The sequence below is a fragment of the Ornithorhynchus anatinus genome, chromosome 1 (genome assembly GCF_004115215.2).
Source record: "Ornithorhynchus anatinus isolate Pmale09 chromosome 1, mOrnAna1.pri.v4, whole genome shotgun sequence".
Taxonomy (NCBI): domain Eukaryota; kingdom Metazoa; phylum Chordata; class Mammalia; order Monotremata; family Ornithorhynchidae; genus Ornithorhynchus; species Ornithorhynchus anatinus.
The window spans coordinates 51,910,912-51,922,989 of record NC_041728.1 but is presented as its reverse complement, the minus strand read 5'-3'; the positions used below and the strand labels follow the sequence as shown (position 1 = coordinate 51,922,989).

General features: G+C 41.3%; 1 protein-coding gene across 2 annotated transcripts in view; it reads left to right on the top strand.

The window, feature by feature from the left end:
- The window catches only part of TTC7B (tetratricopeptide repeat domain 7B), a 258,122-nt gene that overhangs the window by 76,548 nt on the left and 169,496 nt on the right, over positions 1–12,078 (top strand). For both annotated transcript variants that reach the window (XM_029067900.2, XM_001506377.4), the window contains one exon: positions 9,542–9,620. In XM_029067900.2, the coding sequence (XP_028923733.1) occupies positions 9,542–9,620 (79 nt within the window). The remainder of the gene's footprint in view (positions 1–9,541; positions 9,621–12,078) is intronic.

Genomic DNA, 12,078 nt, shown 5'->3' with positions numbered 1-12,078 from the left:
CAATCCTCCCACCTAATTTACCATCATGGTAGTGTTTTCTACCATCTTCACAATCTTACAATCCCGTAACCTTGACATTATCCTTCTCAACCTTTTCAGGCAACCCTCATATTCACTGTATCATCAAGTCCTGTCAATTCTTCATTCATAACCTTTCTAGAATCTTCTCTTTCCTCTCCATCCGAACTGCTACCACCTCGCTCTCTGTATTTCCTCATCCATAAAATAGGGATTAAATCCCTATTGTAAAAGCAACATAGTGTTGTGGGTAGAGCATGGTCATCAGAAGGTTCTAATCCTCATTCTGCCACTTGTCTGCTGTGTAACCTTGGTCAAGTGACTTCACTCTCTGTGCCTCAGTTACCTCATCTGGAAAGTGGGGATTGAAACTGTGAGTCCTTTATGGGACAGGAACTGTGTCCAACTCAATTTGCTTTTATCCACCCCAGCGCTTAGTACATTGCCTGACTCATAGAAAGCACTTAAATACCATCATTATTTTTCACCCTCCTACTTAGCTTTTGAGTCCCAAATGGGACAGAGACTGTCTGCCCTGATTAATTTGTATCTACTCAAATGCTTAGAACAGTGCTTGACAGTAAAAGCTTAACAAATGCTTTAATTATTATTTCAATGTAGGTCCAAGCACTTATCAATAAATTTCCCACTTTGATTACTGTATCAGCCTCCTGACCTCCCTACCTCTGGTCTCTCCCCACTCCAGTGCATGCTTCACACTGCTGCCCAGATCATTTTTCTAAAAAAAAGTTCTGCCTATAAATCTCCACTCCTCAAATCATCCGTTGGTTACCCATCCATCTCCACATCAAACAGAAACTCCATACCATCAGTTTTAAGGCACTCAGTCAGCTCTCCCCTTCCTAACTTCACTACAGCCCAGCCTGTATAATTGGCTCCTCCAGCACCAACCTACTCCCTATCCCTTGATCACAGATCTGTCATTTGATCTGCCTGTCCTCTGTCAGTTGATCAGTGGTATTTATTGAGCACACGTTGTGTGCAGAACACTGTACTTAGTAAACGCTTATAGTACAATACAGTAGAATTGGTAGACACAATCCCTGCTCATAAATAGCTTACAATCTAGAGGGGGAGACAGACATATAAATTACATGTAGGAGAAACAGGAGAGAATGAGGTTATATATATAGGTGCTGTGGGGCTCAGGATATTGTGACTATCAAGTGCTTAAGGGGTACAGATCTAAGTGCATAGGCAACACAGAAGGAAGGGTGGGCTTTAGTCAAGGAAGGACTTAAAGGAGATGTGATTTTAGGAGGTCTTCAAGGGTGGGTAGAGCAGTGTTCTGTCAGATGAAGAGGGAGGGATTTTAAGGCCAGAGAGAAGACATGGGGAAGGGTTTTTTTTAAAGGGGTATTTGATATGTGCCAAGCACTGTACTAAGCTTTGGAGTAGATCCAAGATAATCAGGTTGGACACAGTTCATGTCCCACATGGGGTTCACAGCTTTAATACCTATTTTATTCATTCATTCAGTTGCATTTACTGAGCACTTACTGTGTGCAGAACACTGTACTAAGTGCTTGGAGAGTAAGATTTAAAGATGAGGTAATTGAGGCCCAGAGAAGTTAGGTGACTTGCCCAAGATCACACAGTAGGCAAGTTGCAGAACCAGGTTTAGAGCTGGGTAGGCAGTGAGGTAGATGAGCTTAAGATAGATTGATTAGGTTGGTGTTAGTTGGTGCTGGGAGCAGAATAGGCAGGCTGGGAGATCAGCAAGGTAATCTAGGGTGGGGAGAGCTGATTGCATCCCTTAAAGCTAATGGTAAGGAGTTTCACTTTGTGGAGTTGAATAGAGGTCTTTGAGGAATGGGGAGGCATGGGTTGAACCTTTTTTTTTTAAATGATTCGGGCAGCAAAGTGAATTATGGACTGGAGGCAGGGAGATGAGTGAGGAGGCTAATGCATTTGTCAAGGCAGGATATGATGAGTGCTTGGATCATCATGGTAACAATTTGGATGGAAAGGAAAGGGTGCATTCTAGAGATGTTGGAAAGTTAAGTTCTGACAGGATTTCATGATACAGATTGAATTTGTGGTTTGAATGAGAGAAATGAGTCGAGGGTAATGCCATGGTTATGGACTTGAGATGTAGGATAGTGGTGCTGTCTACAATGATGGGAAAGAGTGAGAACTGAGTTGTTTTTTTAATGGCATTTAAGTGCTTATTATGTGCCAAGCTCTATAATAAGCACTGGGTAGATACAGGATAATTAGAATGGACACAGTCATGCCCCACATGGAGCACATAGTCCCAATCCCCATTTTACAGATGAGGGAACTGAGGCATAGAGAAGCCAGGTAACTTGCCCAAGGTCACACAGCAGACAAGAGACAGAGCTGTAATTAGAACCCAAGGTTTGGGTGGGAATATTAGGAGTTTTGTTTTGGACAGGTTATGTTTGAGGTGATAGTAGAAATAATAGTATTTGCTAAGTACTTAGTGTATGCATAGCATTTTACTAACCACTGGGAAGAAATAAACAGGTGAGAATTAGACACAGTCCCTGTCCCTGTGTTTGTAGGGAGAAGGGATTGGAAAAAGGCACAACATGAGTGGCAAAACACTAAAGCACTACACAAACAGACAAAATAGACCCAACGTCTTCACAGTGATGAAAGAGTCCGAGGGGGCAAGCCAGAAGCAAGGGACTCTTGGTAGCAGAAGGGAAGGTGGCAGTTACACTCTGCTTTTCTTAGCACAGTGTTAGTATGCATGGGCAGCACAGGGTTTACAGGGTGTACCCGGAGTGGGTATCCTCAGTTGCAGAAGGGAAGGAGGGGGTTACTGTGATGTTTTCTCGGCAGCGATCGAAGAGTCTTGGAGCACATGTGAGCAGCTTTAATCCCCATTCTGCCCCATATGGAGTGTGCTGGGAACAGGGACCTTTGTGGAGGGTCAAAGGCAGCAGTTAATGAGGTGCTTTTCTTGGGCATAATAGAAGATGAATTTTGGTGGGACATCCATGTAGAGATATCCTGAAAGCAGGAGGAAATGTGAGACTGAGAGATCAGGTCTGGTAAGGTAGATTTTGAAATCATCTAGGTAGAGATGGTAGTTGAAGCCATGGGAGTGGGTATAGAAGGGAACACAGAATTGAGCCTGGGACTGACTTACTCTTAATGTCTGTCTCTTTTTCCCCTTCTAGACTGTAAGCTCATTGTGGGCAGGGAATGTGCCTGCTTATTGTTGTAGTGTACTCTTCCAAGGGTTTAGTACAGTGCCCTGCACACAGTAAGCGCTCAATAAATGTGATTGAATGAATGAATGGACCTGGGTTCTACTCCAGGCTCCACCACTTTTAAGCTGTGTGAACTTGGGCAAGTCACTTCACTTCTCTGTGACTCAATTATCTTATCTGTAAAGTGGGGATTAAGACTGAGCCCCCCATTTGGGACATGGACAGTGTCCAATTTGATTAGCTTGTAACTACCTCAGTGCTTAGCACAGTGCCTGGCACACAGGAAGCGCTTAACAAATACCATTAAAAAAGCAGTTTCATCCGTTGGTCCTTCCTTCATAATGACCATTTCCCAAAACATTTAGCCTTTGCGTTTTCTTTGTCACATACGAGAGGCCCATTCAAGTTTTTCCAAAGTGGTGTGGAGAAGATTAATGGTGCTAGAAGAGGTCGTTGCTTGGAAAGGGAATTAAAAAATGACCTTGAACACTAGCACACTAAGATCGCCAAAGGGCCTTACCTCATTAAGCCATCTTTTCCCCCAGTTTGTTCTCCTTTCTGCATCATCTATGCACTTGGATCTGTGGCCTTTGGGTATTTGATATTTGCCCTACCTTCACACCACAGCACTTAAGCACATATCTTTAAATTATATATTATAAATTATTTATATTAACATCTGTCTCCCTCAGTAGAGTGTAAGTCCACTGCAGGCAGGGAACATGCACCCAATTCTGTTGTCTTGTACTTTCCCAGATGATTAGTACAGGGTTCTGCACATAGTAAGGGCTCAATAAATACTATTGATGATGATGATGATGATGATGAAAAGGAAAATGAAATCACACAAGTGATGCACTCACCATGATAAAAAATAAATCTTTCTAAGGTCCCCAAAAGAAAATTATTTTCTACAAGCCCCTCTACTTTTGCACGTCTCCAGTGAGTAAGCAGCAAATACAGTTTGCCTCAAAATATTTCCCACACAAATTATTTAGAATAATTTTTAGCTTCAAACCTGCCCCAGCAGTTAGGTAAAGAAATTTCCTTGCTTTGGAAATTATTACCTCACTTCATCGTCCTACAATAACCTTGATCAGAGAGTTCCATGATGTCAGAATTCATTAGAAGAAACTGTGCTCAATCAGTGCCTTTGCCAGGATGTAGACTTCAAGGAAAAATAAGTACTTGGGCACCATGTTAGAATTTAAGACTTTTTCTTCTAGGCAAAGGATACCGAAGCAGACCATAAATTCCTACATGTCACAGTGCAAAATCTAATTAAAAGGGGAAAAAAGAGTACTGGTAAAAGGGGAAAAAAGAGTACAGGTAGGTCCTTCTCGTTCTCAGTCCTGTGCTCTATACACTAGGTTGCTCCATTTCTCTAAAACTGAAACTGTTTAGTTCAGCCAGTCCTTCCAGTTTCTGATCTTTTTCTGGGTTGATGTTTTAGCCAAGTTAACTAATCCCATCATGGGCACTGTTTAATGTTTAGGTCCTTGCAGTGTGTTGGGTCCATCCAGCCAGATGCCAGATGGTTAGTGTTTGCCCCTGGTTCTTTCTACTGCTCACTGTTGAATGCCCTTTGGAAAGCGCATTCCACCTTAGTGAATCTTTATTGCCAGTTGTAACTACAGTTGCTTCCTTGTGGATCTCTTAACTGGCAGTAACAGATCCAAATCAATGAAGTTATGACTTTACCATCCTTCATTCATTCATTCAGTCATATTTATTGAACAGTTACTATATGCAGAGCACTGTACTAAGCACTTCTGTTTTGCTTTGCTGTCTCCCCCCCGTTGAGACTGTAAGCTTGTTGTTGGGCAGAGATTGTCTCTATCTGTTGCCGAATTGTACATTCCAAACGCTTAGTACAGTGCTGTGCACACAGTAAGCAGCACACAGTAAGCACTCAATAAATATGAATGAATGAATGAATACAAGACAACAGTAAACGATGCCATTCCCTGCCCGCAACGAGCTTACAGTCTAGACGGGGGTGGGGAGGCAGACATCAGTACAAATAAATGAAGGTACAGATATATGCATAAGTGCTGTGGGACTGGGAAGGGGGAATAATAATAATGTTGGTATTTGTTAAGCGCTTACTATGTGCAGAGCACTGTTCTAAGCACTGGGGTAGATACAGGGTAATCAGGTTGTCCCATGTGAGGCTCACAGTTAATCCCCATTTTCCAGATGAGGTAACTGAGGCACAGAGAAGTGAAGTGGGCAAGTCACACAGCTGACAAGTGGCAGAGTCGGGAGTCGAACTCATGACCTCTGACTCCGAAGCCCAGGCTTTCCATTGAGCCACGCTGGGGAATAGCAAAGGGAGCAAAAATCACTATGATACAGAAGGGAATGGGAGATGAGAAAAAGTGGGGCTTAGTCTGGGAAGGTCTCTTGGAGGAGATGTGCCTTCAATAAGCCTTTGAAGGAAGGGAGAATAATTACCATCGGTAACAGACCATTATATCTGTCCTGAAAATGCAAGCCCACCTTCAATATTCATTCATTCAGTGGTATTTATTGAACAGTTGCTGTGTGCAGAGCCCTATTCTAAGGGCTTGGGAAGTACAATTCGGCAATAAAGAGAGACAATCCCTACCCACAAAGGGCTTACAGTCTAGAAGACCCCCTCATAGGTAGAAAGGCACTGGGGAGAGCCAGAGTCAAGTTCTGGATGACCCATGCTGATATCATAGATGTCAGTTACTGAAAATAGCTGTTAACTATATTCATAATAATATTACGGAAGTCATCGTGTTTTCTGTTTCTGTATAGGGGACTGTCGCTACTTACCCGGCCCCCAGGAGATGCTTTGATGTTGTGCTCTGCTCATTGCTGCTAGAAGTTAACTTGAAATATGTTTTCTTTGTTTTGAATGCATCTTGTCCTCTCTCAAAGAAAAGAGGCCGCTGTTTCTAATTAATTCTCAGGATGACTGCACGAGGCAGGAGTCCCCAACATTTTCCACCAGAGGGCCTCAGCCCCTCATGGAAGAAACCATCATTGAGGACGAAAGGGGAGATTAGTTTCCCTTTGCAGGCTTCACATTGCCAGGACAAAGTTTTTCTGAACCGAAACCAAAGCCGTTCACACTGGCTACCCGATAACCATATTTTATTTCTAACTGGGGCAAAATTTAAGCTACTAGTAAAAGATAATAATAATGCTGGTATTTGTTAAGCGCTTACTCCGTGCAGAGCACTGTTCTAAAAGCCCTGGAGTAGATACAGGGTAACCAGGTTGTCCTACGTGAGGCTCACAGTCTTCATCCCCATTTTACTGATGAGGGAACTGAGGCACAGAGAAGTAGAGTGACTTACCCACAGTCACACAGCTGACAAGGGGCAGAGTCGGGACTTGAACCCATGCCCTCTGACTCCCAAGTCTGGGCTCTTTCCACTGAGCCGTGCTGCTTCTCTACCAGATCCTTACCAGTTATGGACATAGAAATGATCACTGTAGTGTTTGTTAAATCCTTAACGTGTGCTGATACTGGGGAAGATTCAGTAGTCAGACACAGGCCTACAGGGTCTTCACAGTCTAAGGGGGAGAGAGAACTAGTTGGTTTTTTTTAATGGTATTTAAGTGCATACTGTGCCAAGCACTGTTCTAGGGGAGATTCAAGTTTCTCAGGTTGGACACAGTCCTTGTCCCACTTGGAACTCACAGTCTAAATTCGAGGGAGTAGGATGTAATCCCCATTTTATAGATGAGATAATGGAGGCACAGAGAAGTGAAGTGATTTGCCCAAGGTCAAACAGCAAGCAGTTGGCAGAGTTGGGATTAGAACCTAGATCCTTACAGATGAGGTAAATGAAGAACAGAGAAGGGCCTTGTTCAAGGTCACATAGCAGGCAATGGTGGAGGTGGAAAAAAGAACCCAAGTCCTTTGACTCCCAAAGTCCTGCACTTACCACTAGGCCACACTACTGATATATTAATCACTTGTGTAATATTAGATGATTTGCATATTGCATGGGATTGGAGGTACCAGAATTGCCCCTTCCCAAACCCCTAAATATATACCTCTGGATCTTAACACCTCTGGATCTTACTCTTCTGTTTCTCTGCTGCAGTGTAATTTATTCTCAAAACAAAAACTAGGAGAATACAAGGTAGTAATTTAAAAATCTTCCACCGTGACTGGATGATTGTGTTCAGTGTTGAGATGACATCTGGTCTTCTGCTGTAGATTCTATTTTTATCATGATAAACAACTTCTGAGGTTCACAGAATTCTTCTCCATCTACCTATGCATTGCTCCATCCCCACTCACCCATACATGTTTGGCCAGGCTCACCTCCTTCCTCTAAATGAAAGGCTTAAAGAGAATACAAATATCTTTCAGCAAATACACCCTGCTTGTCCCACCACAAAAAGTGGCCTGATGTTCATATTTCCTTTAGCTCTGCCTTGGGCCCAGGGAATATGCATATTTTTTATAGCTGGAATCACGTTTTTGGTCTGATATGCTGTGCAGGTGAGTGGGAGTGTTATAACGGCTTTTGTGCATATAGAATCACAAGGCTTGGTTATGTAGCTGTATGATTCTAGGCTAAAGGTGCAACTTGGCATGATGTGGCATGGCAGTTCCCATAGAACAGAAAGTCTTCTCACACACAAAAAAAACAACCTTGAGGAATTTAAACCATGGTCAGAGCAGAGAGCAAAGAATCTAGGATCATTTGCCCCAGGCTGCAGAGCTTGGCTGTCTGTGCTTATAATGGCTGAGCCAGCCTTTGATTCTGAGGAAAGATGAGATGTGTTCTAATAAGATGGTTATTAATAACATAAAACTAATGTCATCTGTTTGTCCATATTCAATATGATGGAAAAGTCTGGGGAATGAGTCTGACTAAAATGGCTTGTCACTTTTGTCCAGGAGGAGAACTAGAGAGAATTCAGGCTATTTGGCAGGGAAGGATGCAAACAAATATTTGTTTTTAAATGAAATATTATTAATTGTGCTTATTGAGTATTACTGGGTGCACTGTGCTTGGAATAATACAGTATAGCAAGTTGACAGACACCTTCCCTGACCTCAGTGAGTTCACAGTCCAGAAGCTGGGGGCAGAAACTAAAGAAATTACAGATATGCACGTATGTGCTCTGAGGCTGAGGGTGGAGTTTATAAAAGGTACAAATCCAGGTGCGAGGGTGACACAGAAGGGAGGGAGTGGGAGAATTGAGGGTTTAGTCAGGAAAGGCTTCTTGGAGATGAGATTTTAGTAGTCTAGACCCTACGCTTGTTTTGGGCAGGGAAAGTGTCCTCCAACTCGGTTATATTGTACTCTTCCAAGTGCTTAGTACAGTACTGTACACATAGTGCTCAATAAATATGATTGAATGGACTTTGAAGGTGGGGACAGTAGTGGTCTGTCAGATATGAAAGGTGAGGGAGTTTTGGGCCAGAGTTAGGATGTGGGTAAAAGGATCAGCAGTGAGATAGATGAGATCGAGATTTAACAAGTAGGTTGGCATTAGAGGAGCAAAGTGAGCATGCTGAGACGTAGAAGGAATTGGAGTTATTGAAAGTTTTTATGAGGGGGGTGAATCTGACAGTTAAGATGGGATATCTGTTGGCTACCCTGGCTACAGTTCTTAGTATTGGTTCATGAGAAGGTTTCCCCACTCATCTATGCTTTTTTTTAGAGAGGATTTCAAAGTCATATTCTTTCAATCAGTGAATGATATTTAAGTGCTTACTGTACTAAGCACCTGGGAGAGTATAGTACAACAGACTTGGTCAGCATGTTCCCTGCCCACAAGGAGCTTATGGACTAGAGGAAGTTTACAGAGTCTAGAAGTCTTCTTAGATGCCATTATTAAACATTTCCATTTTTTAAGGATGAGATTTTTGTAGGTTGTATCTCTAATCTCCTCCAAGGCCAGGTCTTCATTGGCAATGTCTGCTACAAGATTATGATGAAGTTTGAGCAGAAGTCATCATCTTGGGTGTTTATGACTGATCACTGATTTAACAACTGGACAGCCAATAGTGCTGTGAAAGGACTTACTTTATCAACTGGACTAGTTTGCCTTAATGTAACATAAAAAAAAATTATTTAGTGAAAGGAGAGGCAATTATCTATCTTGATTTTTATTTACATTATAAGATCAGCAGCCCTAGATCTCACCTATCTGTGGGAGTTTAGTGGAACTGAGAAATTTCAGCCTAGAAACAGCTAGCTTGGAATTCAGCTAACAGGTTTTACTTCAACAAAATACATTGAAATGTGCATATAAAAATGTTCAATATTAATACATAACAGATGGAAACCTTGTCGAATTCTGTGTATATACAGGAACTTGACGAGAGGAGTCGGTAGATTTAGAGAAATTTTAAGAGCTGTTGAAACAAGAACTACACAAAACCTGCGAATGGTAAGTTTTACTAACTTCTGTGACTGAATATCGTAATTGCATAAATGCAAGCAAATGAAGTAAATGCTTAGAAGGGATGATCAAATCTCATCTTCTTTGAGTGCTATGGAGTAGCAAAATATCTGATAACTGTGCTGTTTGAAAGTTTGGGTACAGAAATACAAGGGTGATTGTTTTAACTTGGATATAGAACAGCAGCCTCCCCAGCTAGCTGTTTCTCAATCTCTAGCCCTGTCCCTCCTTTTTCTTCTCTTCATTGACATCTCTGATGAAATAAAATCAGGACAACTGTATTTCTGGACTCATTGAGCAACACCCTTTTGGAAACTGAACAGTGGTTTCTGAGTCTTTTATCCTGGTACGCTCCTATCCCATGCAAATGAACCATCACATTTGAGCTGCCATTTCTAAATCACTCCTCCACTGGGTGTCTTGATTTCTTTTTTCATTTATCCTGAACTCTTGAAATACATCCTAATCACCATGAAGTTGAGACCAAAAAGAATGGCTGTCAAGGGGAACTGGAGAGATTTAGGTTGGAAACCTAATTAACACTTCCTGTCACTGGAATGGGTGTCCATGGAAGATGGGGGACTTCTGTGCCTGGAGAGAAGACATTTACTTGTTTGAGATGATTTGGGATCAGGTATAGGAGGGAGGATGGACTAGATGAACTTCTGAAGTCTTATCAAGCCTGAAGATTTCAGGTAACAAATGTCAATTTAACGAGATGTTTAACCTGTGAAGTTCAACCAAACCTTTTCAATTTGCTGGGGTTATTGTTCTCTCTTAGAAAAACAGCAGAAGTTTTAGAGAAAATGACTACCACATGTTCCTTTTTCTCAAGAATCAATTATCCCCAAAATACTCTAAAAATGTCTCAACAGGTCACTTCTTATTGTTCCTTCAAAGATTTCCAAATGCTAATAAAGTAAAATGCCCAAATTCATAAGTGGTTTTTTTCGCTTCCAAAAAGCCATTCTTTGAGAATTAAGTGGGGAAAATTTGTACATACGGTTGGTCCAATCATAGTCAATAGTGGAATTAGCTCATTTCCTCCCCTGGGAAGATGAGAAGTTTGAAACTGTCATAGATTTATGTGTGTTACCTAATGCTGTTTTCCATCTCCACGCTTTCTGATGGTTAGAACATGCTTCCCACTTCATTCAGAGATTTTTGAATTGTCCATTTGTGAGTCACTTTACTTTGCATTTTACAGTTTGGGTTGGAAGCATTTCAGTTGTGAAATTGATGAGGGGGGGGTGAAGAAGTTCAAGTTTCAACACAATCACCCATAAGATTGTAGTAGTTCAGCTTGGATGGCATTTCTTAAAGTGCCATTTCAGTTGTATAGGACCACTTAAGAGCAAACCATCGGAAAAGTATTCTGATTTTTTTCATGGAATTATGGAGTTGTAAAAAATGATATATCTTAAAATATTTCACAAACTTTTGGCGATGAAGTTGTGACTGTTCAAACATTTGAAGTAAAATTCAAAGATGGCTGAATTTTTTTGAAAAGAGAAAGTCATGTCCCAGGGTTTTGGAGGCCATAGTTATGAACTTGACTTCTCATTATTTTTAGTTGTACTATTAGGGGTTTAGATGAGTGCAGCCAGATGGCAAGGTACTGCTCACCAGACAACCTTTTAAAAGCTTTTTTATTCAGGCTTGGGGGAAAGCTATATTCCTTAAGAAATCTCTCGAGAAAATGAATCCCGAGATGGAGAGCACTGTATTTATAATGTATAGAAGACAATTTTTTTCATGTAAAATGAGTGCTTGGCATGTTTAACTTTTAAGAAGCACTCATACTTTATAAAATGAGGGAGGATGTCATTGTCAGCTACAAGTTCCAAGACATATATTTTTGAAATAAGCCAAGCACTGTTCTAAGCACTGTTCTAAGCTACAAGTTCCAAGACATATATTTTTGAAATAAGCCAACCACTGTTCTAAGCACTGGGGTAGGTACAAGGTAATCAGGTTGTCCCACGTGGGACTCACAGCCTTAATCCCCATTTTACAGATGAGGTAACTAAGGCACAGAGAAGTGAAGTGACTTGCCCAAAGACACACAGCTGACAAATGGCAGAGCTGGGATTAGAACCTACGACTTCTGACTTCTAAGCCCAAGCTCTTTCCATTAAACCATGCTGCTTCTCTAGTAGTCTACAGATCTAGAATAAGATAAACATTTGTCGGTTAATGAAAGGTTTTAGGGAAAATAGCTCAAGTAAAATAGTTTAACTCCTAAATATTGTCTTCATTTGAAATTCTCATGAATTCTTTTTGGCACTACAAGAATGCAATTGGTTTTGAATTTTACAGATCTTTAAGACCATTGGGACCTATTTGGGGATAATATAAAAATGGTTCCATTTACTAGTGGCTATTGGAAACCACTAAGTCAGGCACTTGGTTGCAGTTGTTTCCGTGTTGTTTTAAGAAAATATTT